General features: G+C 64.4%; 1 protein-coding gene across 1 annotated transcript in view; it reads right to left on the bottom strand.

Moving 5' to 3' along the window:
- The window catches only part of HMCN2 (hemicentin 2), a 131,999-nt gene that overhangs the window by 77,389 nt on the left and 27,861 nt on the right, over window positions 1-26,749 (bottom strand). Inside the window, 15 exon segments of the mRNA XM_045846429.1 lie at window positions 4,425-4,590; window positions 5,943-6,102; window positions 6,227-6,339; window positions 8,397-8,541; window positions 9,349-9,476; window positions 9,715-9,810; window positions 10,406-10,594; window positions 15,904-16,053; window positions 18,157-18,270; window positions 19,005-19,132; window positions 19,580-19,721; window positions 20,679-20,951; window positions 22,899-23,020; window positions 23,589-23,733; window positions 26,018-26,281. Coding sequence (XP_045702385.1) covers window positions 4,425-4,590; window positions 5,943-6,102; window positions 6,227-6,339; window positions 8,397-8,541; window positions 9,349-9,476; window positions 9,715-9,810; window positions 10,406-10,594; window positions 15,904-16,053; window positions 18,157-18,270; window positions 19,005-19,132; window positions 19,580-19,721; window positions 20,679-20,951; window positions 22,899-23,020; window positions 23,589-23,733; window positions 26,018-26,281 — 2,335 coding nt within the window.

Genomic DNA, 26,749 nt, shown 5'->3' with positions numbered 1-26,749 from the left:
TGGCATCGGAGCCGCTGTCAGGCGAGGGCCCAGCCCACCCGCACCAGCGGGCGGGGACCTGCACCCACCCACGGCCACCCTGACCCTCCTCTCCTTGCTGGGGCCCTGCCTGCACCAGACCCCTGTGAGGGAGCCCCGCGTGGGGAAGTCGAGGTGAAGAATTCGGGCAGCGGGGCCGACAGCCACCGAATGACAACACAGGGGAGGGAGGGAGAAGGTGCCGTCCCCGTGAGACGCGCACCGAACCGTGCCAACTGGGGTGGCTGTCAGCTGGGGGGCACCCTCACACACACGCTCGCCCGCAGCCCCCAATAGCCACACCAGCACGGCCCGCAGGACCCACCCGCGTCGCCCTGTTTGCAGAGGCTTCGCGGCCACCCAGCTGGCCGGGGCGGGCCTGGGACTGGCCCTGCGCTCTGCTCCCGCCCTGCCAACTGCTGTGGTGACCCACATGATTCTCTCGGAAGCTTAATTCACTGCAGAGCTTTCCAGAAAGAGAGCCACTGGCCACAGGCTGACAAGACCGAGACCTCAAAGCTACCAGGCTGCAGGCGAGCAACAAGGAGCTGCGATGACCCACCAAGGTGAAGGCTCCCGAGGGGCCCCGGGCCATCCCTGCCTTGCAGCGAGCATGCAGCTTTCTTCCCGGGCCGCCAGCAGCCCAGCTGCAGCCCCACCGCTGTGCCCTGGGGGGACTGGGCCGGAGAGGGGTCGGGGTGCCGACTGCCCACTCCTCGGCAGCTGTCCCCTCTCCTCCCCTCCGATGCAGCTGAATCTGGCCCCCGTGTGGGACCCTGGCCGGCTGCCGCCGGGAGCCTGAGCCGGGCCAGGAGCGCTAGCAGCTGTCCCAGCCACACAGCAGAGCCACAAACAAACACTGTTGCCTGGAAACGCGCCGCGCCCCAGCCTTCCTGGTGGGATCGCGCAGCAGGGCCTCGAGGCGCGCTCTGGCCGCCACCGCCTGTCCAGCCCTTCCACCCCTCAGACGGGAAGACTGGGGTTCAGAGCAGGGCAGGGTCTTACTCAGGCTCACTCCGTGCATGGGGGCAAGGCCGGGAGGGGACCCCAGGCCTTCGACCCTGGCCCCTCGTGGCCGCTCTCTGCGACGTGGGTGCCGCACAGTCCTGGCCACGCGAGTAGCTCGAGAAACCCTGCCGCCTGCAGTTGTGAATCCACGCTCACGCGGGCTTTCCACGAACAGCTGTTCCGGAGGGTCAGGAGGACTCGGTGGCCGTTCCCACCCTGACTCAGCCGTCTGCCACGGGACTGTCCCCGGGGGAGATGACCAGGAGATAAAGAGAAGCATTTGCGCAGAGACGGGCCAGCAGCCCCGTTTACTGCCGCCGAACACTGGCCCCAGCGCTCACGCCTCAGAGGGGTTGCCTAGCAACAACGAGAGACAAACGCCCTGGAACGTCACGCTGTCCTTAAACAAAAAACCAGCCACAGGGCCAGGACGAATCAAGGAAACGGGTCGAGGGAGGAAAGGGTTTGTGACGAGTGCAGGACAGAGGGCGCACCGAGCTCAGTGCCACAGAAGTGTTTACACGGAAGAGCTGCCCAGGGCCATGCGCACCACCGGTGCTGGACGGCGGGGTGGCCACTCCAACCCCGGGGGCCTTCTTCCCCCTAGGACCTTCTGACTTGGGGGCCGAGGATCCCTGAGCACCCAGAGGGTTCTCTAGACCCTCCAGAGACCCGCCTGGCGTGGGCCCACACACCTGCCATGTGCATGTCCATGGGTATCTGTGTGTACACCTGTGTGTGTGTCTGTGCATGTGTGAGCGTGTGGCGGGCCCAGCCCCGGGAGCGGAAGGCCAGGACCCCAGCTCTCCCCACCCCACGGGCTTCTGTCTCACCCTCAGCGCGCCAGTGTGGTGCGCTCATCACACCCACCTCCAGGCCCGCCAGCACCGAGGGCCCGCCCTGCCCGCAGGGACATGGAGGAGCCTCAGAGGCTGGGCCACGTCGCGGTTCTCAGCCTGACGACACCGCAGAGTCAGCAGGGACAGCAGGAAGGAGCCGCCACCGATGAGGGGGCAGCTCAGCCAGGTGGGGGGAGCACGGCCCAGCCGAGAGGAAAGCAGGGTGAGCAGCTGGCACCTTGCATCAAGAGGGGGTGCACTGGAGCCCCTCCCACCCCCCAGAGCAAGTTCGCCAGCTTCCAGAGTACAGCTCCGTGGCGGAGGAGCTTGGGGATGGCGGCGGCGAAGGAGAAAGGAGACCAGAAGAGCAGGCCGACCCCCCCACCCCCATGCCTGTGCCATGCCCCCCCTCAGTGTGAGTTTTCCAGGGGTTCCTGCTCTCCGTTTTCTGGGTGAAAGGCCCAGCGACCTCGGGGAGCTGGGGAGCCGCAGCGGTGGGAAGGCTGCGCTGGGCCTGTGTGGGGAAGCTGCCCGACAGCGGCTGGGCGCTCCACACCGCCGGGACGGGGAGGCCCGGGAACCAGGGGCCCGAGCCTGTGAAGGGCGCTTACAGCGCTTTAAATGCAGCCCGAAGTCGGCAACGTTACCCACAGCCGCCAGCAGCCGGTAACCCGAACGCTCCTCGGCGGGCGGCTGGGTCGGCAAAGGCCGTCTGCCCACACGGTGGGGTGTGACCCAGCCGTGGTGAAAGGGAGCGAGTGCCAGTACACGCTGCAACGTGGGCGGACCGAAACCCACGATGCCCAGGGAACGGGGCCCACGCAGCGGGAACCCGTCCATGTGAAACGCCCAGGAGAGACACATCCAAAGACAGAAAGCGGACTGGTGGTCGCCAGGGGCTGGGCTGGGCTTGGGGGCGGGGCAGGAATGGGAAGAGACTGGCGATGAATATGGGGGCTTACAGTGGGGGGTTGCGGGGGGCACTGGGAGTGTTCTGGAATTGACCGTGGCGATGAGCACACAGCTCCGAATATACTGAGAACTTACAACTGTACGGCATGTGGACCTTAAAACAAGCGGACGAGAACGAGATAGGAGAACAGATGGGTTCGTCTGTAAAAGCTGCGGACGACGCTCCAGTCCGTGAACAGCAGCTGCAGATGCGCTCCAGAGGAGCGATTTACGACGCGCTGAGGCCCGCGCATCCATCACCGCGTCGCACGAACACCGTTCTCGGGGTCCGCTTTGCAGACGGAGACCCGAGGCCCAGCCGCCGCGACAGACCCAGCTGGGCCAGGGCTCCTGGCCCAGCTCCACCCCCAGGCCTCCTTTCCCTCTCATTTCGATAAACCCCCGGAATCTCATAAATCTCGGGAGAAAGCTGGAAGCCAGCGGGAAAGGCAGAGGGCAGGCGAGAAGGAACCCAGCAAAACTCAAGGACTGCCAAAGCGGCGCTCACGGATTTATGGCTCCCCGCAGGCCTGTCTCCACGCATCACAACAAGAAGGGGTGAACAAAGGGGAAATGCAGGCCCCCCCTTTCAGCAAGAGTCCTCAACCAATAAGCACCTGGCCACCAGCCACCCTCTCCCAGCCACACCCCCACCCCCGGCCAAGGGGCTAGGACCAGGCTTTCTGGGAACAGAGGTGGGCTCCCCCGGCTCCTGCCCCCACCCCGTGCAGGGCACGGAGCTGCCGGGACACCCACCCACAGGGCCTGAGGTGGGGGCGCTGCAGCCCCAGCCGGGCCACGGGCCCCCACTGCACTCAGAGGCGCGGGTGCCGAGGACTGGACGGACTCACCAAACAGATGTTCTGGGATGCAGGGACTGCGTGTGGGTGTCCGGGGGGTGGGGTGGGGGCTGCACAGCACTCCCCAGTCTGGAACTTCTCAAAGGCCGTGCCAGCGCTGATGTCACCGGCCAGAGCTGCAGCCATCCTCCCCCACCCCCGGGGGTCAAGGGCCCCCGGAGCTTCGAGGCTCTCTCGTCTGGAACCACCCCCACCCCCTGTCTAGGGGGGTTGCGGCCTGGCTTTGAAGGGCACCCCAGCCAGCCGCCTTCCACGCCCAGGACACGTGACAGTTCGGGAGAAGCTGAGTCAGAAAGCCCAGCCGCCAGACACATGGGCCGCGGAGCGGGCGAGGACCGAGCCCGCGTCCCGGTCAGGATGCCGACCCAGCCACAGCGTTGCTCTTTGCCGCTGGGGGGCCGTGAGCGGCTCGCCCCAGCTCTCCGAGCCTCGGTTCGGCTCAGGCAGCACGGCGGCCGTGCGGGTAGCAGGAGCCCATGTGCGACACCCAGCAGCGGGGCGGGAAACGCCGGGGGCCTGTGATCCCCAAAGGATCTCACCCTGTGCATCCGCGGCCCCTCTGGAGGTCCACGCAGAGGTTTTGGGGGACCCAGGGACAAAGGCACTGTGTGCACAGGTGAATGCACATCCCCTGGGGGCACCCACAGGGTCCTCACACCCCCTAGGCCACCGGCCGCCTGAGGCTGGTTTTCCCCTGAACCCCGAGCTCTTCCCCTTCTCCAGGCCGAGCCCATGCGATTGGGGTTACCTGTCCGTGACGGCTGGCACAGGGCGGAAGTCCTTGGTCCAGGTGACCAATGGGGGTGGGGAGCCTTGGGCCTCACAGTCCAAGGTCACCTCATCACCGGCCTTGGCTGTGACCCTCAGGGGCTGGTCTGTGTCGTGTGAGACATTCGTGTGGATCCTGGGCTTGGCTGTTGGTGGACACAGGCAGAAACTATGAGCAGGTCAGGGGGCCACAGGACGGGGCCCCGAGGGGACCAGGACAGCGCCCCCAGGAGGCTGAGGCGGTGCTGCCACCCGGGTGGTGCGGAGGTGGGTGCGGCTCTATTGCAATGGGAGGGTGCCGGTTCTGGGGTGGGCTCAGACCCGCTGGTTCCCCCAGTACCCCCGTGCTGCGGCGGCGCTGACGCGGCTGCCCCTGTCCCCGTGTCTACAGCCCTCTTGGCTTCTCCTCACCTGCAGTTCCTTCCCTGAGGACATTGGGGCAGCTTCTTTCCTCCTCCTCCTCTCTGTACCCGGCCTCCGTGGTCATCCCACTTAGCGCCAGGACTTCAGCCACCAGGCACCACCCAGACTCCCTCTGGCCTCTCCCGACTCCATTGGGGGGCTGTACTACTAACCTGTGCCTGCCACCTCGCTCTCCTGTCAAGCGGGAGGCTCCTGGGAGCACAGACTACCCGAACCCCTCCTTCCTTATGCCCCCCGCATTTCCAGCTGGGCACTCCTACGCTGAAGGCACCCAGTACGAGTCCAAGCACCAACAGCTGAACGAGCCAGCCAGCTGGGGACAGTGAGACCCACGGGGCCCGCCCGTGTGTCCCTGTACGTCCTGTGTCAGAGGGGTGCCAGAGTTCGGGCCGTGGGCGCGTATCACAGACTTATGTCTGCTCACTCGTCCACGTAGCTCTGAGGGCCCAGCTCTAGGCTGACCGCTGGACAGGGCAGCGAGGACGGATCCCACCCCTGTGCTCAGCCCAGAGGGCCGCGGGGAACCCTGGTGGCAAACAGCTCACACGGGTTACTTATGTGATAAGAGTTGGGACGGGCATCCCAAGGGGACACCCCGCCCTCCACAGCAAGGCGACTGGATGCAGCCTGGGGCATCGGGGGAGCTGGCATCTGACGGATGGGAGAGACGCGAGACTCTGGCTGGGCCCAGGGGCGGGGGAAAGGCATTCTGACCAGCGGTAACTACACGTGCCAAGGCCCTGAGGCCGTGGCCTTGAAACAGGCTGAGAGGGAGTCAGAGGGTCCTGGGGCAGAGAGAATCAGGGGGAGGGGATGGCGAGGGGCCTGCTGAAGTGGGGTTCAGCATAGGGCTATGTGTCTCCAGCCCGTTGGTGCAACGCACCCCCACCCCCTGCCCCCCGGCAGCTGCCTGGGGCGGAGACAGGGAAAGAAAGAGACCACGTGACTTCGCTTACGTGTGAGCGGGCACTGCTCTCAGAGCACGTCTGCTCAACCGGGGGCCGTGCTCTGAGCTTTGGCCCACCAGGCCCCTGCCAGGTCCCGAGCCCCCAGGACCGGGGCAGCTGGCACTCACTGTTGACAGACAGCCGCATCTCCTGGCTGGAGAAGCCCACGGCGTTGGTGGCCGTGCAGATGTAGGCCCCCGCGTCCCGGGCGGACGGCCGGGCGATGACCAAGGTGCCATTCTTGCTCACGCTGTGGTGGGGACCGCCGGAGGGGAGGGCACTGCTCTCCTGTGGCACAGTGACAGGTGACAACGGGCAGAGCCCACACCCCAGGGCAATGTGGCATCCCGGCCCTCCCCATGAGGCGCTGGGCCGGCCCCTGTTACACTCAGCCGTGGCAAGCTCCGCCTACCTTGGTCCAGGTGACGGCGGGGGTGGGAACTCCGGAGGCGACACAGGGGAGAGAGGCTGGAACCCCTTCATTGGTGACGTGGTGGGTGGCGGGGGACTGGATTCGAGGTGGCACTTGGAAAAACAAACCACTTCGTAAACCAATCGTCATAGTGACGTTAGTCACAGCGGCAGAAAGGCGGAAACAATTTAAATATCCGACGACAGATGACGGACATGCATTACATGGTGTGCGCACGGCGAACCTTGCGTTGGGCCTTAGCAGGGAGCGAAAATCGGGCGCCACAGCACAGACGGACCTTGGGAACACGATGCCAGACGCAATGAGCCAGCACAGAAGGACAGATTCTGTGGGACGCCTGCCCTGAGCCGCAGCGCCGGAACAGGCGCGTCCAGAGACGGCCCGCAGCCTGCCGGCCCGGGCGCTGGGGAAGGATGGGAGTCTCACGGGGTTTCCTGGGGACTGAGTGCAGTTTGGGAAAGTTGGACAGTTCTGGAGACGGACAGAGGGTGGTTATGCAACCACGGGAAGGTAGGTCCTCAGTGCCACTGGATTGTGCCTTTAAAAACAGCTAAAATGGTAAACTCTCTGTTCTGAATGTTGCACCACAAGTGGAAAAACAAAAACAAAAACATTTCAACAGTACAGAGGACCCCCAGCCACTGCCACTCAAGGTCAGAGGGCAGCAGCGCCCGGGCACCCGCCCTGCCCTCCCTGTGCCCTGGGACTCGGGAAAAACCACTCCAGCCCTTGGCACCCATGTTCCTCGATCAGCAAAACAAGCTACATGACCCCGCTCTGTTGCCCACTTGCTGGGGGTGACCAGACGAGAAACAGCAGAAAACAGTCGCAGCCCAAGTCCAGGTGGCAGCAAGAGCCGCGTCCCTCCCGGGCCACCACCCAGCGTCTCGGGCGCAGAGACGGGTCTCCAAGGGGCGGGCAGGGGCGGGAGGGGAGCCGGAACAGCAGAGAGGTTCACGCTGCTGCCCTGCGGAAGAGGCTGGGCCACCGCGGTGGGCTGCAGGTGGGCTGCCACAGGCTGACGCGCTCTGCCTGAGCTGCGTGCTTTGCTGACCTGTGACCCAGAGCACCGCCACCCCCCCCCCCGCCCCCTTCCCCGACTAGGGGCCTCAGCTTCCTGAACTCCAGAACGAGTCTCTCAAAGGCCACGGCCTGGAGCAGTTGCAAAAATGAAGTGCGGTCTCCTCGGGACCTGCGCCCAGCCTCTGACCACCACTGGGGTCGTGGGGAGACGAGACCCCGGGCTCTGTGCCCAACCTCCTCCTGCACTTCGGTTTCCCCGGAAAAAATGGGGAAGAGTGTATATCCCCCTTGGGGGTTTTACGAAACAAACGTTTTTAAAAAGACGGCGTTAACGTACTCGGTCAAGGACAAACTATAATCAAGCTTCCTTTAAACTCCTCATCTTCCGTTAAAAAGAACGGTGGGACCTGGGTGGAGTGGTGCTGTGAGTGGGAGAGTAACTGGGTGAAACACACGAAAAGCCCTAAAAGTGGGCAACCCCCGTGACTCAGAACCCGGTTCCACAGTGAGGGGTTTCTCCTGAGCAAGGACGGCCACACAGGCCAAGGTGGGGGCACCCGACCTCTCTCCCCGGGTGTCCCTGCGAGGGGGCAGGTTAGACGCTCTCAGCTCATCCAAGCAGGGTGCGTGGCCTTAAACCGACGCTTCTGGGGACTTACTGACGGAAAACGGTCACGGACACAGTGCGAGGGGACACTCTCGGGCTGCGGACCGGGCTATGACCCTGCGGCCCCCGCCTGGTTCTGAAATGTGTACGGGCATGTGCTTACAAAGAATGTATATAGACTGATGGATAGAAATGTAGATGCATGTATGTAATTGGTATAAAAATACATGATTTATATTACACATTTATTATATACGAGAGTGTGTGTGCAGGCTCACAGGTGTGTACAGTAGGAAGATACACACCAAGAGGTAACATTATTCTGGTTCTTCTTAGCTGTTAGCACCACGGGACTATCTTTTACTCACCTGTCCAATCTCTAAATTTCCTCCAGTGGTCACGACTTGTGCGAGAGTCTCTTTAAACAAAGGTATTCAAGATCGAGTCCCCGCACCCGCCTTCCCCAATCCCGGCCATCCACACAGCCCCACCCCACGGCCGTGGGGCCGCCGGACTCACCGTGGACCACCAGCTCCACGTCCCTGTGCTGGGAGCCGGCCGTGTTGGCGACCACGCAGCTGTACGTCCCCGCGTCCTCCTGCAGCGCCCGGTCCAGGTGGAGGCTGCCATCAGCTCGGACGGAGTGCCGGCTGCCAGGCGGGAGCTGGGGAGGGCGGGGAGGTGCCAGGTTGGACCTCCGGCCCCCTTCAGAGCCAGCCAAGAGAGAGCCCTCAGAGATGCCCGGCCAGCAGGGTGCAGGCTAGACCGGCAGAAGGTGGGGGAGCTACTGGGGATGTGGGGTGAGGCCATGACCGCCCAGCCCCCACCCCTTCCCTAAGACTCCCCACCCCCACAGACCCTCGCTGCTAGGTGGGCCTGACCCCCAGCATGTCCCCACCCCACTCCCCATGCCAACTGGACGGGGCAAGATGCCTGACCCCAGCCGGGTCGGAGGAGCCTCTCCTGGGAGTGCAGGGCCAGGGCCGTCTGCGGACAGGGCAGAAGGACCGAGGGCAAGGTGACGAAGGAGTGGCCAGGAGAGGGGAAGAGGAGAAAACAGGGGGGAGCAGCCCCGGGCGCAGGGACGAAGCAGCCACCGTGTGCCGTGTGCCGTGTGCCGCTGCTGCGCTGGCAGCCGGGCAGGTGTCACCGTGCCGGGGTCAGAGCTGAGCCCGCAGCCAGGACGGGGTGACCAGCGCACAGCATCCGAGCCCCCAGCACCCCGCTGTTCGTGGACCTCAGCACTAACAGGGGCCAGACCCTCCCACTGAGTTTCAGGGGGGCCGGACCTTCGAGGGGGACAATGCTCTCAGCATGTCATCAGACGGCAGAGGAGGCAGGAAAGAGAGGGCGGAAGGAAGAGGACATTCCAAACCAGGGGCACAGCAAAGTGGAGGCCAAGGGGTGGATGGGGCAGCCCCCTCCCTCACCCAGCACCACGGCCCGCCACACCGGGGGAGCCCGCACTCACTGGCCGACCGGCCTTGAGCCAGCGCCTCTCGGGGAACGGCCTCCCCGCCAGGATGACGCAGGGCAGGGACACGGGCTGCCTCTCCAGCACCCGGACGGCGGAGGCGCTGCTGGCGATCTGGGGGGGCGCTGTGGGGAGAGGACACGGTGTCGGTCGCTCCAGATCCCTGTGGGTGGTCTTGTGGGGAGGAGGCTCCACCCTCCCCTCCCCAGGGACCCGCCCAGGAAGCAGGGCGGCAGGTGCTCCTCTCGGAACACCCGGCCCTGGACACGTCTGTCCCAAAGGATGGGTGGCCATGGGGGTGCCCCCTGGAGTGTCCCCACCTCCGTCCCCCCCCCCCCCGCCCCTCTAGGTCCCCCAGCGAACCATGTCCAGTCACCACCAGCCGGGTCTCCGCCTGGACCTTCCCAAAAACATTCTGAGCTTCACAGATGTATGGGGCCTGGTCTTCGGGGACCACACCTGAGGGGCAGGAAGAGGCAGGTCTGACTGCTGGGGGCACGCCCCAGCTCCAGCGCCCCCCCCACCACCCAGGCCCCGCGCCCCGGCGCAGAGGGAGCCCTCGGCACAGCCTGGCCCCGCAGAGGTCAGGTGAGAGGGTTGGGGGGGCAGAGAGGAGGGCGGCGGGGCACAGAGCCGGGCTGTGGAGGAGCAGAGGGCCTCAGCTTGCTCATCTGTAGAATGGGGACAATTCATCAGAGCCGGCCTGGCACACAGCACACACTGGCTCTAGCAGGAGGTGACGACAATGATAGTGGTGAGGACGACGGCTAGGACCAGGGACTGCACTAGTGTCGCACATGTGTCACCCACACTGCGGCCCCGCAGGGTAGCCTGTCCTCAAACCCAGGTGGTAGCCTGGCCATTACCGTCATTATGACCGTTCAGAGCAGCGAGACGATCTGGCCAGAGTCACCCAGCTGAATGTGACCCTGCATCGCCTACAGTCAGCACCGGGGCCCAGGGTCCTGCCCCGGCCACCCAGACTGGGGGCGCAGGGTGTCGGAAGCCATCCTGTTCCCACTGCCCGCCCGCCCCTGTCCCCCCGATCTCTTACTTTCGAAGAACAGCACTCCCGAGTCCGGCTGCCTGGCCCTGCTGCCCCGCCCGGGCTCCAGCGGCCGGCCGTCTGCCCGGCGCCAGGTGACCATCGGGGGCGGGCGGCCCGTGGCGCGACAGGCCAGGAGGGCACTCCTGCCCAGCTCCACGGTGACGTCCCGGGGCAGGTCCACCAGCCGGGGCGCATCTGCAGGGAGGCGACCGTCGTTCGTGGCAGCCGGCCCCGCCCGGCCCCAGGGGACTGTCCCCAGTTACTAGTAGTTTCCACCACCTCCAGCCCGACCCTCGTGAACCTGGGGCTGACTCCCACCCGAAGCTCTAAGGCCAGCCCGAACTTGGGGGGACCCACCCCCGGAGAGCTCTCAGGAGCAGAAAGCAGCCAACCCACCTTGCAGGCCTGTGTGGGGTCTTGGCTCCCGGGAAACCCACCCCTAAGGGGCCACAGGGGCCTCTGAGACCACGTCGCCCCATCCCGGGCCACAGGACACTTCCTCTAGCAGGTGTCCTGGACTTGAGTGACCACGTTCAGGGTCCCTTCTGTGTAGTGTAGGCCACCCCAAAGGGCCAGCGTCGCGGAGCGTTTACGGCCATCTTTTATCTCTTCCCTGCGTCTTTCTGTTGGCCGCAGTTTTTGCAAGGAGCACGCAAAATACGGCCGCACAATCGAAACGCACTGTGTACGAGCAACATAACTGCGCACTTTCTGACCCCGACGGCGACCCCTGGGAGTGAAAAGGCCACACTAGCAGTTACTCCGGGACGGGGTTTCTGAACGAGGCCTCCCTGCTCCCCTGAGGTAGGACACACTTAAACCCACGCACACACACGAGTCTCTTCTCTTCTTTCTGCCCCGCACCTCCTCCTGCCCCCGAGTCCCACGGCCCTGCCCAAGCGAACCGCCGCTGATATACTGCGATGCTTCTTCCAAATGTTTTTCCCAGAGCGCGATCTTATTTTCATAGCCGGAGAGGAAAGACGAGTTATTTCCCAGAACAGACTCTCACGTCCTTTCGACCCTCTGCAGGCCAGAAGCGGGTCCAACTCCGGGCGGGTCCGGGCCCCTGTCCCTGCCGCCTCTGGACACTGGCCTCAGGCCCCCGTCCCCAGACCCGCGGCCAGGAAGGTCCCCCCGGGCTTTCGTTAACGCTTCTCGTCCAGCGCCATGGAAAGCCCTCCACCTCTCCGTTCTTCCCATCTCTTTCCAGAAGCCTCCCCGCCCGTCCAAACCGTGACATCAAGTTTCCCTCCCGGCCTCAGGGGTGAGCAATGTTCACAGGGAGACGTAAACACAGGGAGGAAAATTACGACGACGAGGAGGAAGACAGTCTTGGACCCGACCCCGGGCGCCACCCGTGCGCAGAGCCCCAGAGAGCCGCTGCCCCGAGCTCGCCCCAGTGGGGTGGCTGGCCCTGGGGCGCAGCGATGCCGCCCCCGCTACCCAGGGCAGAGCCGAGGTTCAACCCCAGGGACGGTGCCCCTAAAGCCTGCCTGACTTCTCCACTCCGCCCAGCCAGCCTCCAGGGCCCAGCTCAAGCCTCCCTCCTCCAGGCAGGCCTCCCACCTGCCATCCCTCCCACCTGCCATCCCTCCTTACACTCCGCTCAGCCTGGCTTTGGCTCCTGAACCCGGGCTCCTGGGAGGCCTCTCCTGCTCATTCTCCTCCCAGGCCCGAACGTCCCCCTGAGAAGGGACAGACCCTTATCGTAACCAGCAAGTAAGAGGTATAAAGAGCAGCATTTCGAACACCCACAGAGGGACAGGGAACATGGACAGCGCTTTCAGGAACGTGATGTCATGAATGGTCCCGACAAACTCAGGGAGTGGTGTCGCCACAGCCCCCTCCACCACACACACACACACACACACACACACACACACACTCCGACGCCGGGGGGCGGAGGGATGGAAGAACCCGCCCCAGGGCACAGCCTGAAGCCAGGGCGGGGCTGGGGTCAGGGCCCAGGCCCACGGGCGGCTGCTGCTGCGGCCCAGGCTCTGGACACCGGGCCACCACGTCCCCCCGTGCACTCAGGACGGCGTGCCGCTCGCCAGCCAGGGCCGCAACCCGCTCTTGCGTCTCCTCTCGGGGTGAACCCCAAAGCCGCCGGATCCCAGGCTCAGACCCTGCCCAGGAAACCATGACTCACCCTCCCCTATGGCCATCCCCCACACTTTGCTGGAGCCCCCAAATAGGCAGGACCCCACAACCCTCAGATGCCAGAGCTGAGGGTCTTCTGGTCCCCCTGTGGGCCAGAGCAGGGGATCACATGGGGGGGTCAGGGAGTCAGGGCGCCTCACTCTGCCTCCTTGGGCCCTGGTCAGCCGGCCCTGGTCAGCCGGCCCGCCAACTACAGGCATGCTGCGTGTCCCCCGTGAGAGCCCCGGACAAGACACGTGGTCTCGCTCCACCTCTCAGAGGCCCCACGCGCAGGCTCTGCTCCTATCGTGTGCCTGTGTCACGGCTGAGGACAGCGGGGCTCAGGGAGGTCAATCGTTTGGCCAAAGGAGCAGCGGGACCTGGACACGGATCCAGGACTCGACGGCCAAATGCCAGGTCCAGAGCCGACGCAAAAGCCCCTTGCAGGCTGGTCCGCACACAGTGATTGGCTGCCCTGCCGGGGGAGGCTGCCCGCCTTGAGGTGCCCCCAAATGCCCCCGGGAAGATGGTTCCCAGTTCAACAGCAGGAAGTGGGCCCGGGGCCCACCTGCTCTCGGCCGGGAGGCCTCTGCCAGCCTGGCCGCAAAGGCTGGGCCGCAGCTGCCACCCAGATGGGCAGGAAATTCAATTTCCCACCACTGCCGCCAGGCCAGCTTGCCCGACACACAGGTGCCAGGCCACTGTCCACCCTCCCCTGGCCTGAAAGCCAGAGGCCACAGTGGCCTGGCTCCCCCAGCAGCCCAGCCAGCACCCCCAGAAGCCCAGCCAGCACCCCCAGCAGCCCGCCTGTAGGATGCCAGCTGCCTCCCCCCTCTGACGTGGGCAGATGGTCCCCAAGGGCAATGGCTGGCAGGCGAATGACAGGGCCGGGCAGCCCGTCAGCCTGGGCCCCAAAGAAATAAGGCCTTGCTGAAAAGAAAGCAGACGTGGGGCAACAGGGGGCTGCCCGTGGGAATGCCAAGGGCGGCCCACCCTGGAGCACCCCCTCCGCTCACCCAGATCCTACTGCCTGATCACTAGGACCATGGCACTGACCAGCGCCCCCGAGTTCCAGGCCGTTCTCATCGCTCACTCACTCGCACGACACCTGAGACATCGGGCAGAGGAGGAGCTCAGAGTGGGGAGCAACGTCCGGGCTCTCCCTGCTGGTGGGCGTTAGGGTCAATTCCCGGGACTAAAGGCTGGGACCCTGGGTTCAGCTCTCAGCTGTGCCACATGCCAGCTGTGTGACCATGGACAAGTTACTTAACCTCTCTGTGCCTCATTTTTCCCATCTATACAGGGGATAGCAGTAGCCTTCCCCCTAAAGGGGTGAAAGGATTACAGGTCGGTACATGAGCTCTGCTCAGAGCTGGCCCTGGCACTAGGCAAATTCGTAGGGGTGTCAGCTTATACCTTTATTGTTATAGCCAGGCTCTAAGGGCACGTCTTTGCCCACCCGCCCTGCCCGCTGGAGAGCCCAGCCGTGCGGGGAAAGTCTGAGCGCACCTCTCTCCTCCTTGAAACCTCTGGCCGCCCCTGCGGACAAAGCCTGGGCTCCGGCCCGCTCCCGAGGCCGGGCCGGGAGTGACCCGCAGCAGGCAGCCACCGCCTCACAGCCCCTCCCCCCACCCTCTCACTGTCCTCTCACCCCCTGCCCGGCTCCTCCTGTCCCAGGGGGATCTATCTGCACATGCCACTCCCTTGGCCTGGAACGCTGCTCCACAGTGTGTCACCCAATGGACTGCTCCGGGCTCAGCTGGGACATCGCCTCCTCCAAGAAGCCTTCCCACGTCCCCAGAGTTGGGGCGGCCCCTTCCCAGGCTCCAAGGATGCCACTTCCAAACACTCAGTGCTCTACATGTGCTCAGTGACCCACCAGCAACACAAAGGCAGACGCTGTCGTGTCCCCAACACGGGGCCTGGTCGCCTGGCAACCACGTGTTGGAGGAATGAGTGATGGAACAAATGAATGAAAGCTCAGGGCACCCCAGACCTAGGGGGATCCCTGAGATGGCACCGTCACCCCCAGGGCCAGACCCAGCCCCGCCCGGCCTGCCCAGTCCAGAAAAGCACATTCTCGATTCTCTGCACGTCCCGGATCTCCCAGCACCTGTCTCTCTCATCGCGGCTGCAGCAAACCCTCGGAGCCCGCCCCACCCCGCCCAGCACGCCAAGGAACGGTGCCCGCAACCTCCGAGCAGCCCCGGGCGCCTGGACCCCGGCCTGGGACTCAGACATCACGGCTCCCACCGCCAAGGCCGTGCACCGGCCACAGAAGACTCGACTCCCCGCCCGTGCAACCGGGGTGCTCGCCTCTCGTTTATTAAGCAGGCGCGATGGGCTGGACCCCGGGCTGAGCATTCTGTGACCGATGTCACCGAGCCCCCAAGGCCAGGCAGGGCAGACAGAAAGCGGTGTGGTCAGCTGGGGGAAACCGAGGGTCGGTGATGACTTGACCAAAACCCGCAGGTGGTGAGAGGAGACCAGAGCTGGGGTCTCGGGACGACAATGCCCAAGCCTGTCTCTGTGGAGGCGGCCCCCAGTGAGGGCTGCCCCTGGGGTCCGCACCCTGTGCAGCCCACCCACCTCTCCGTGTCCCAAGGCTGGTCTGTGCCACCAACAGACCGGAACTGGCAGAAGTGATGGTGGGTCACTTCCAAGACTGCAGCTGGCTCTGAGGACTCAGATTCATTTTCTCTCTCCCCCCCCGCCCCCCGCCACCTCCCTGCTCCCAGGACGCCTCTGCAGACGCCCTCAAGGTGAGAAACCGAGACCTCCCACCAGCGGCCACGTGGCGGCTCCTCCCGCCTCAGGCGGGCCTTCCCGTGATGCCGCCCCCACCAGGGCAGCACAGGAACTGCAACACTGGGAGGCCAGGCGACAGAAGCACCCGGCTAAGCTGCTCCCAAAACCCTGACCCTCCAGAGCTGAGAGATAAGAAATGTTTCTTGTTTTAAACCACAGAGCGCTGGGGCAACTGTGACGTAGTGAGAGGTAATGCACTGGGGGCAGGGGGTTGGGGGAGGGGGAGGAGGGTGTCAGGGGGATAAATGGCAGTAGACGGAGACCTGACTTGGGGCGGCGAACACACAGTACAGTGTGCAGGTGACGTGTTGTGGAATTGTGCACCTGAAACCTGTACGATTTTGTTAACCTGTGTCACCCTGATACACTCAACACGGAGGAAAAAGGGAAAAGGTACCGCATGCATCATCGTCCTCGGACCTCCCTGGTCCCCAAGCACTGGGAGCCACGTGGCACAGCCCCCACACTGGCCGGCGACCTGGCGGGGTTCTGTCCTCCCTGCTCAGAAGCGGGCGGAGGGGGCGGGCAGGTGGGGACAGGTGTGCACTCACATCCAACCTCCAGCCGGATCTCCGCAGAGGCGTCGCCCAGCTCACTGGCAGCCTGGCAGGTGTAGATGCCGGCATCCCTCTCCTGGGCTGCCGGGATCCGGAGCGTCCCGGAGCTGGAGTCCCCGGGGGCCAGAATCACTTCCAGACCCCCTGGGGCAGAGACGAGAGGGCGTCAGACAAGGGCCCATGTTCGCCGTGGGCGACCTCCTGACCCTGGGCCCCTACAACTCACAAGGCTGGGGCCTGGGGACAGTGGGAAGGTTCCCCCCAAAAGTCAGGGGGGCAGAGGTTCACTTTTGCCGCATGCAAAAAGTTCTGGAGACGGATGGTGGTGACGGTTGTGCAGCAGTGTGACCCTGCCTAAAGCCGCCGGGCTGTGCACCAAAAATCGGTGAACAGGGGACATGTCTGCCATGTGTATTTGCCATGATGGAAAAAAATTAAGTCAGCACTGCAAGGTCCAGCGCCCAGAGCCCCTCGGTCGACCAGGAGTGAGGCCCAGCCTGTCCCTGAACATGTGACAGACAGCTCATCGGCCAAGAACTCCCTGCCTGGGGGGTCCCCACCCTCTGCCCCCCATCCAGGCTGAGGTTTGGACGGGTTCTGGGGTGGTCCCACAGGGCCGCCCTGAGGGGAGCGCCCCACCCCTCAGAGCCCTCCGAGGCCTTCCCCCAGGCTCCTGAGGCCTGATAGACTCCGGGGTTCTGAACCCCTTTTTAAAATCTAATTTAACTTGCCATTTGTGGTAAAATATACATAACACAAATGTTTACCACTTGAAGCATTTTCTGTGTCCAGTTCAGTGGCACTAGGTACACGCACGTGGCCGGGCGCCTACCGCCACGTCCGCCCACAGAACTCCTTCCTCTTCCCAAACAGAACCCCGTCCCCGTGACACGCGGGGGGTGTGTCCCGGCTTCCCCTCCCCCGGCCCCTGGCGGCCACCGTCTGCTTCCTGTCCCTGAGGTTTGTGTCTCTCGGGATCTCACGAGAGTGGGATCCTGCAGTATGTGTCCTCAATGTCTGGCTTATTTTCCTTAGCACAACATTTTCAAGGTTCGTCCATGTTGTATCAGAATGTCATTCCTGTGGATTGAGCTTGCGCTACGAACCAAAGTGTCACAGGTTCGATTCCCAGTCAGGGCACATGCCTGGGTTGCAGGCCACGACCCCCAGCAACTGCACATTGATGTTTCTCTCCCTCTCTTTCTCCCTCTCTTCCCTCTCTAAAAATAAATAAATAAAATCTTTTTTTTAAAAAAATGCCGTTCCTCTTTTCAACCAAAAAAATTAATTGTGGCCAAAACAATCACATGACACAAAATGTACCATCTTAACCATCTTTATGTGTATAGCTCCATGGCATTGACTATATTCACGTTGTCCTACAACTTGAATTTCATTCCTTTCTAAGAGAAAATAGCATCCCGTTGAGAGATTCCCCTTTTAAAAAGAGATCCCAGGACTGGCGGGGCTCTCGGCCAGAAACGCAGGGACATGACCCCTGAAGAAGGGGTCCCAAGGCCTCTGCCACCCACTGGCCGGTGACCTGGGACAAAACGCTCCAGCTCGAAGCTAACCCTGCCTGCTGGAACCCTGAGATAACCCCTGCCTTTCGCAAAGTCAAGGTGAGGCTGTGACAAGATGGCAGACAGGTGTGGCAAAGGAGGGACAGCATCCGTCCGGGCAGGAGAGGGCGGCACGGGACCTGGCCGAGAGCTGAGGAGGGGCCCAGCTTCTGCTCCGAGAGAGCCCGAGGCGGCAGCCCAGCACCCATGTCCACCGGTGGGGGCACAAGAACAGCTCCCGTCAATCAAACGTCAGCTCGGCGGCCGGCACCGAGAAAACCTCTGTGCCCATGAACTCAAAGCGGCCTCAGATCAGCCCTGTTGCTCTTCCTCCCCTCGCTCAGACGACCCCGCCTCACCGTTGCGAACACTGAGCACACCTGTGTGCCAGTGCCTTCTAGACACACACGCGGACTCCTTCCACCCTCGCACAAACCATCTCCGCCTCTCCCGCCTCCCACGTCAGGAAGCCAGCTCGGAGACGCTGGAGACACCGGCTCGCCTGCCCAAGGTCACCCAGGGGCTGCTAACCCCTGAGCCGTCCTGCACCAGGGCTCTGGGGGGGGGGACGCTGCAGAAACGGGCCCCTGCTCCCCAGGCACCCCATTCCAAGTGCCCCCCCATGACTGTTCTGGAAAGCTGACCCTCCGGGGCCCCGACAGGCCCCCCTCCCCACGCCATGTACCTCGATACCAGACGACCCGGGGCGGCGGCACCCCGGACGCCTCGCACTCCAGCACGGCCTCCTGGCCAGCCGCAGCCAGGACCACGGCGCTCACGGCAGAGATGGTCGGCAGGTCTGTGTGGGGAGCAGAGGGGGGTTCGGGACTGACTCACCGCCCCCCCAGAAGGAGAATGAGGCTTCCCACGGCTGGGCACGGGGGCTGCTGACGGGAGGACCCGAGCACCCTGCCTCCTCCCCACCCCCACCAGTCAGGACGGTCGGTCAGTCCCCCCAGAAAAATCCAGCCGCCGCTGGTGCTTCTTTCACGAGCTTCCCACCCAGGACCCCCATTGAAGCCAGTCGTCCCTGGACAAAGTGCCCCCACTGTCCCTCACCGAAGCTGCCCTGAGAGCCGAAACCCTACAAAGTCCTCGAACGCTCTCCGTGGGATGCAGGCCGGCCCCTCTCCTGCCCTGCCCCCCTCACTCCCCGGCCCCCACCCCACTCCACACCAGCCTGCTGGCAGCCCCAGGAGCACCCAGGGCTCATTCCGGCTGCTGGGCCGGTACCCCACGGGTCCCTCTGGTGGCAGCACTGTCCCACTCCTGTCTGCCACGGAGGCCTCGGCGGGTCCTGTGTGTGAAGCCACGTCCCCCTTTACCTCTACCGGCACGTCGCCCACCCCCCACCCCCCCCTGCTGTGTGCACCCTCGCCACCCAAAAGTGCCTTGTTTATCTGTCCTGTGCCTCCCCACCAGGCAGGGACCACGCGTGTGTGCCCACCGCCCGGCACACAGCAGGTGCTCAGTGCGTACCTGGGGGTGGGAGGGAGGGAGGCCCCTCCCCTGAGGTGCCCAGGGCCAGGGTACCTGTGTAGTAGAGGGTGACCGTCTCCTCGTCCGTGCCGACCTCATTGGCAGCCTGGCAGCTGTAATTCCCGGCATCCTCTGGGGCCACTCCCCAAATGACGAGGGTCCCCTGGTCATCCACGTGGATTCTGGAGTCACAAAGTCAAATGTGTTCGACAGCAAGGGGCTGGTTAGGGCGGATCGGGCAAGGGTGGCTCCAGGCGTCATTAATAACAGACTAATTAACGTCTCCAGTGACCGCACTATGCACTGCTCTGCACCGAGCTGTGTGCTCAGCACTTTCCATACAGGGTGTTTTCTCATGCAGGGGGCTCAGAGAGGTGAGGTGACTTGCCCAAGGCCACACAGCCTGGATGGCAGGGGCAGGACCCAAGCACAGGGCTGCTGCCGGATTCCGTGGCTGCAGCTTCTGACCCCGGAGCCCCCACTAAGGCTTCCTGCACGATTCCAAAGCAATCGCCCTCCTGAGTCTCGAACGACCCCTGGAGACTGAGGCTGGGACAGGTCCCCTGGGAGGGAGTCCCGGTCTGACTGCCTGTGCCCAGCCCCAGAGTCCCAGGCCCTGGGCCCCTCACCTGCTGTCCTCTTGCAGGATGTGACCGTCCCGGGTCCAGGAGATGTGGGGCGCAGGGGACCCAGAGGCCGAGCAGTGGACCCTCACCTCCATGCCCTGGGAGAAGCGCTGGGACCTGGTGTGAATGCTGACCTGCGGGGCCTCTGCAGTTCGAGGAAAAGAGCCTGTCGGGGCAGCCAAGCTGTCCCAGGCCCCCCAGCCAGGGGACCCTGCCGCCCCCCACCCCGCCACAGCCACAGACGGCAGAAACACAGGAAGCAAAGGCCCCGAAGAACCTGAATCCCCAGAAGCAGCTTCCTTGGGGACTGGGGCCGACCGGGCAGCCACCCGGGCACATCCCTGGGGCGGGGACAGTGGGGGACACACGGGGGCTGATTTCCCAATGCAGCCTGGGGGGCCTCGAGCTCCCTGGAGCTCCCCCTACCCCGGCAGAGCCCCTCAGGGAGGCTCAGGGAGGTGCCCGGGCTCGGAGGGCCCCGCCTCCAGGGACCTCGAGTGGCAGCCAGGCCTGCACAGCGTCGCACAGCGTCGGCCCCAAACACAGGTTCCCAGAGAGAAAGAACCCTGGATCCGCCACGCTGCCCCCCTTACACTTGGGGAAAGAGCCCGGGGAGGAGAAGCCGTCTGAACCCTGACAGGCCAGAGGCCACGTCCAGGTCCCGAGACTCCCAGACGGGTGCTCCTGCAAGAGGCCCCTCCACCTCTCTCCGGTCAGTGCGGCCCAACCCCGCCAAGCACGTCTGATCTCTGGGCTTTCAGAAGTTTCTAGTATTGCCTCCATGTCCCACCTATTGGGGGTGGGATGGACAAGGAGGCGCTCAGAGGCACGGGAGAAGGTCAGGACGGGATGAAATTGGCTTGGCCTGCAGCAGCAGAAATTCAGGTCAGATAGGAGGATGAACTTTCCAAGAGAGGGACCCCCTAGACACAGGCCAGGAGGCTCACATGCCTCTGTCTCTGAGGGCTCAGAAAGCACTGGAAGGGCTGCCGGGGCCTGCCAGAGGCGGCGTCTGCGCAGAGGGGCGGACCCACGGGCTTTGGGGGTAAGCGCCGGGTAGTGTGGGGAACCGGAAGGACAGCCCCGGCAGGGAGAGCCTCACCTCGCACCAGGAGCCACACAGACGCCCTGGTGACCCCGTTGGCGTTGCTGGCTATGCACTGGTACCGCCCACCGTCGCTGGGGACGGCGGCGCTGACCTCCAGGGACAGGTCGGCTAGCTGCGTGACTCTGCCCGTCGAGGCCGACAGGACGCGCCAGTCCCGCACCCACGTCAGGTTGTAGGGGGCCTCTCCCAGCACGCGGCAGGACAGGATGGCCGTCTCCCCCGGCGACACGGTCACATTGGGTGCAGGGACCAGCTGCGGCGGAGGGTCTGCGGGGATGGGGACACGGGAGGCTCTGGGGGGGGCTGACGCGGGGAGGGCACCAACCCGCAGGCCCGGGGGCGTCCAGACGCCGGAACCCAGCGCCGTGTCCCTCCGGGCACTTCGGCCAGCAGAGCGGTTAACCCACTGGGGCCGTGACCACCCCCGCCGAGGGTGGCACGTGCACGCTCTGCACCCAACACCCAGCTGCAGCACGTGACAAGAGCTACGCACACCCCTCTTCCCACCCGTTGAGCCCAGTTTGTGCCCTCGGGAATGAAGCTCGGGTTTAAAAACCCCCTCAAGAGGGAAGGAACAATAGTGCAAAACCATTCTCCGCGCAGACTGCGGGGCCGCAGCCACCCCTACGTGCAGAGCTGAGGCCCCGCCCCGAGGGAGGGGAGGGCCCAGGAAAGCGCTGTCTCCACAAGGAAAAGCCACGGAAGTGACAAGATCAGAGACCCTGTAACCAGGGGCGTGGGCCTGAGGAGCTGCGGGGGGTGCGGGGGGAAGCTGGGTCCACACAGGCCACACGAGCCCATGACCGTGACCGCCAGGCCAGAAGAGCGTCTGACCTCTGCAGCCACTAAAAAAACCATAGAAACGAACTGGAGGTGGACGTGCTGGGGCAGGTGGGAGAAATGACCACGGACAAAACTCAATGGCATGAAGGCATTACTGTTCACTTGACTAGGTGCGATCACAGAGTACTACATGAGCCCTGGCTGGTGTAGCTCAGTGGACTGAGCGTGGGCCCGTGAACGCAAGGGTCACTGGTTCGAGTCCCAGTCAGGGCACATGCCTGGGTTGCAGGCCAGATCCCCAGTAGGGGATGCACGAGAGGCAACCACACACTGATGTTTCTCTCCCTCTCTTTCTCCCTCCCTTCTCCTCTCTCTAAAAATAAATAAAATCTTTTTTAAAAATATTATACAAGAAAACCTACTTTTTAAAAAAGATAGATACTGGAGTATGTTTCTCTCTTAAATATATCTACGACAATGCTCCCCAGTACACCAGTAAGTATATTGGGGTGCAGGTGTGTTGGGGAGGCCCGTGGTAGAAGCTGAAGGTAGTGCATTAGACAATGGCAGGGACTTGCGGTCGAAAGCCCTGAGTTCGAGTTTGAAAGAGTTCCGCCCCAAAGAGAACAGGCAGACACAGGGAACCATCAGCAAGGGTAGGTGGCGGGCGGAGAAGCCTCCCGACGCCGTTCTGCCCCGCCGTGCTCATCCCCGGTAAGGAGGAGATCTCTGTAACTTCACGCCGAGAGCACGTTTGCCGCCGCCGCCACCGCCGTGCCGCCCGGCGGGATGGCCACGCCCGTGGTGTAAGTGAGTGTGCGCGCTCTCCCCGCCTTTCCGCAGACACACACACACAGACAGAGGCCTGAGAGGAAGGGGACCGGGCAAGGGCCACGGGGGAGGGGGCCCAGGCCGCCCCGTCTCCTCTGTCTGCCTGGGCCCCCCGCTGCCCCGGAAGCACTGCGGTGTGTGCGCTTCACGGCACGCACGGACCTAACCTCCCGAGCTGCTGGGCCGATTTCATTTCAAGAGGGCCCGGCATTTCCATCCTTCCTGAGCTGGGGGGGGATGAGGTGGCATAAGGGGTGGGGACTGCGAGATGGACAGTAGCCCCTGAAATGGCCTGGGCGCTGGCCAACCCCGGTGGCCACACCAAGAAGGCAGAGGTGGAAGGGAGTCTGGCGGGGAAGCGTGGCCTGAGCCGGGCGAGGTTCCCAACCCTTCTCTAGCTGAGACCCGCGGGCCCTTTCAGGACGACAGCCCACACGGGGGGCCAGCAGGCAGGTGGCCGCGTGGGCAGCCGAGCTCTGGGGGACAGACAGTCCCAGCAGCTGGCTGGCACGCTCTCCCATGGACAGGGACACCCTGGGAGGAGACTCTAGAGGGGAGGGTCAGGGAGGGGGTGGAGAGGGGGCCCTCGGAGGGACAGACCTGTGACGACAACCTGGGCCTCGGCGCGCCCGGTCCCGGCCCTGCTGGATGCTTCGCACTCGTACGTGCCTTCCTCGGCCTTGGAGGCCCTCGGGATCTCCCAGCTGCTGTTGCCTGACTCCCTGCGAACACACAACAGCTCCGGACACGCAACCACGCTGACCCCAGGCAGGGTCCCCAGGCAGGGTCCCCGTGGCCTCGTCCCGCCCTCAGGGGCCCCGCTCCCCTGAGCCCTGCCCAGCGGGGAGGCCCCGAGTCCTCCTGGAGGCTGGGCAAGAGGAGGCGACAGCAGCTGAGGACATGCGCATTCCAAGTTACGCTGTGTGACTCTGAGCAAACCCCTGCCCCTCTCTGAGCCCTGGACTTCCGTCCATACAGGGGAGGGTCTCAAAGGCCTTTCCTGCCCCGACCCCCAGGGAGCCAGACCCCCCCACGGGATGAGTTTCCTGGAAGCTGAGGAGGGCCTGTGACTCCTTCCCGGGGCGATGGCCCAGCGGTGGCGGGATCCTCAGGGACCACCCTCCGCCCCCCTGGCCACACTGGGAGGTGCCCAGGCTGGGTCACCCTGGGGGAAAATATGACCGAGACCAAGGTCCCCCTCTTGCCACCCGCTCCCCTCAGATCCCTGCAGGGCGCCAGGCCCCCAGGAGCCCGGCGACTGAGGACGACAGCCGGCCAGTGGCTACTCACTGCAAGTGCCTCTCCTCGCCCAGCGGGGCTCCGCTCCGCCGCAGCTGCAGCCGGAAGGGGAGGGCGCTGTGCACGGAGCAGGACACCAGCAACGGCTGGTGCAGGTAGCCATGGATCCGCGGGGGCATGCTGACCAGGGGGGCACCTGGAGGCAGGGCCCGGCACTCAGGAGTCCTCCCTGCCGCCCCACGGCCCGCCCCCACCACACCCAGTGACGGAGACCCGCGGGCACCAGCCAGGAGCCAGAGGGCCGGGCTGCCACCCCTGCTCCCGCACCCGGTGGTCTCCGAGCACCGGCCGCTGCACTCCCCAAGCCTCAGTTTCCCCCTCTGCGAAGGGGGGCCCATCGCAGCGCTGACCTCATCATGCTGCCCGAGTGGCCGCGAGGCATGGGTGGGGGTGGTGCGTGGAAAGCACTGGGCTTGCGCACAGAGCGTAGCGAGCTCTGCCCGTGAGAGCGCGGGTTGGTCTGTGGTTCGAGACCAGGCTGGCCAAGGCCGGCCGGTCTGTGCCACCAGCTCCTCAGCTGCATCGGACCCGGAAGAGGGACCCGAATCGGGGGACGTGCTCCCCAGGCTGGGCCCCCTGGGCCGGGGGCAGGGCTGCGTGACCAACAGCACGTGGGCTCGGAGGGCCGGTTCTGCCCAAAGGTGCTGGAGCAAAGCCTTTTTACTCAAAAATGAGCGCAGTCGGAGCATGGCTGTGGGTGCGGAACTCACACCCATTTCTGAGATAGAATAAGGGACTTGTGATGAGCCTCGTGGGGCCCCCGGCAGACACCGCCGCCCCCCTCGCCTGACCCTGGCCTTGGGGGGGACACATTCTGTCCTTGGCTACTGGAGTCACTTGAACGGAGAAGTCTGAGAGCCACCCCGCAGGGTCGGGGGCGGTGCGTCAGCGCCTCGCAGGGTGACGGCAGGCATGCGTCCGTCCTGTACTGACCTCTCCCCGTCCCCACCAGACCCGCTGTGACAGCTTGACAATGTGCCAGACGTCCTCTGAGCACAGAGCAGGGGGTGGGAGGGCGGCGGGTGACATCGTCCCCCAGGCTCCTCCTCCCAGGGGACAGGGGTGGTGGGCCGTCCAGCCCCGTCCTCAGCTGTGTGCAAAGCAGCCACCGCCCGCCACCGCTCGCCACCCCCACCCCCCCCACACACACTGGAAGCCTCCGCAAGGCCAGCTCGGGCTGCCTCTCCCACGAGCCGCGAGGGCCCGGAGACCTCAGGCCCAGCCGGCCCTCGCCACCCCCACACCCCACGTCTCCAAACCCGGAGCCTCCCGCTCTCAGCCGGACTCCCAGCCGCCCACACTTGGAAGGTAGTGAAGGAAGCAAAAGGCCAGCCCACGGCCCTCCCACCCGCAGACACCCCTCAACCTAGAGCTGAGGTGGAGACCAAAAGCCAGAGCCAAACTCCCAGCTCTGAGCTCCATCCCAAAGAACAGGGGAGACAGACACAGAGGCTGTTCTTCTCCTGTTGAAATTCCTTCGAGAACCCCCAGACTCTCAGCGAGTCTGCCCCTCGCGGAGATCCCTAGCCAGGAAGACGCTGGGATATCAGTGGCATCCACCTCCGTGAGCTCCTCCCAGGCTGCCACCCTGGGAAAGCGGGGAGCAGGAAGGAGGGGGGAATGGAGCCCAATAGGGAGCCCACGGTAGTGACTCGGATGCCCCTGCTAGGACCAGAGGCAGGGGGGGAAAGCCAGATTCCGCCCTGCCCTCTGCGGGCTTCCAGCCTGGACGTGAGACCTCGGGGACATACAGAAAACCAGCAGAGAGCCCGCACCTGTGGGGACCGACACAGCACGACCTAAGATGAGGCCACAAAGGAGCCTGTGCCTACAAGGGCGGGCCTGTGCAAAGACGGACGGATGGACATTTGGAGGGATAGATGAGTGGGAGGGTGGCGGTTTGGAGGAATGGCTGGGTGGGAGGATGTCTGGATGGACGAATGGGTGGGTAGGTAGGTGTCTTGATGAATAGATGGATGGATGGACAGAGGATGAGTGGGTTCAGGGTGGGGAGGTGGGTGGGTGGACCAACAGATGGACAGACGAATGGGAGGGGGTGGGAAGATGGATGCATGGGGAGATAGATGGAGGGACGAGTGGGTGCATGGATGTTCGGGTGGGCGGATGAGTGGGGGTGGACGTGTGGATGGACGGGCGGGTCAGGATGGACTGGGGCATGCATGGGCGCGTAGCCGAACACATGGATGGACGGGTGACTCTGTACCAAGCCTGTGAGCGAGGGCTGCATCCCAAGCATCTCCGCCCTCAGCATCACGCCTTGCAGAGCTTGCTGCCCACAGACGCTCACGAACAAACACTCCCCAATCCCATCCCATCCCATGCAATCAGGGCAGGCTTCCGAGAAGAAGCCGGTGGGCAAGGGAGACAGAAATCTGGGGCTGGTAAGAGCCAGCACTCACCTGGGGCCACCCCACTGTAAGCAACTCCAGAGACACGAAGGAGGGGGTTCCCCTCATGGTCCTTGCCCTTCACCTTGAGGTAGAAGCGCTCCTGGGGGGCGCGGAAGGGCGGCCCACCCCACAGCTGGTGGGCGGAGCCACTGGAGAGCGGCTGCACGGGCAGAGTGAGGAGGGGCCGCCCCGAGCCCTGCGAGAGCTCCACGGAGTCCACGCGGCCGGGGGCCCGCAGGCCGGTGGCGTTGATCACCAGGGAGATGGGCACCCCTGCGGAGGGCGGGGCGAGGAAGGAGGGCCGGCGTCTGCACTGGGCTCCGTGGTCCCCCCACCATGCAGGGGCCCCAGGTCTGTGGATCAGGGACCTGCCCACTTGCCCCCCCTTCACCAAGCCCCAGCTCCCTCGCCTTCTCCCGGTGCCCATTCATGCTGGGGGTGGGGCAAGGAGCCAGCGACCTTGCTACTGTCCGTGGTCCTGAAATGCCACTGTCCGTCCAGCCAATGCTACCCCACGGCTGCATCCCCTCCGCTCCAAATCCTTAGCCTCCCGGGGAGTGTGGGTGGGAAGGCACATCTTCCTCGCCACGCCCCCCCCCCAATCTGCGAACTCTGGTGGGGGCCCGACCCCGACGAGAACTCGCCCTGGCTGGGGAGCCCCAACTCTCCGACTCCTGCCCCTTCTCTCCCCGCGCTGGGCGTTTCTTCCGTTTTCTTCCTATCTTGCTGGAAATGTACTCT

The sequence above is a fragment of the Phyllostomus hastatus genome, unplaced genomic scaffold (genome assembly GCF_019186645.2).
Source record: "Phyllostomus hastatus isolate PE091 unplaced genomic scaffold, TTU_PhHast_1.1 phas_contig_495, whole genome shotgun sequence".
Classification (NCBI taxonomy): domain Eukaryota; kingdom Metazoa; phylum Chordata; class Mammalia; order Chiroptera; family Phyllostomidae; genus Phyllostomus; species Phyllostomus hastatus.
This window is presented reverse-complemented; position numbering and strand designations above follow the sequence as displayed.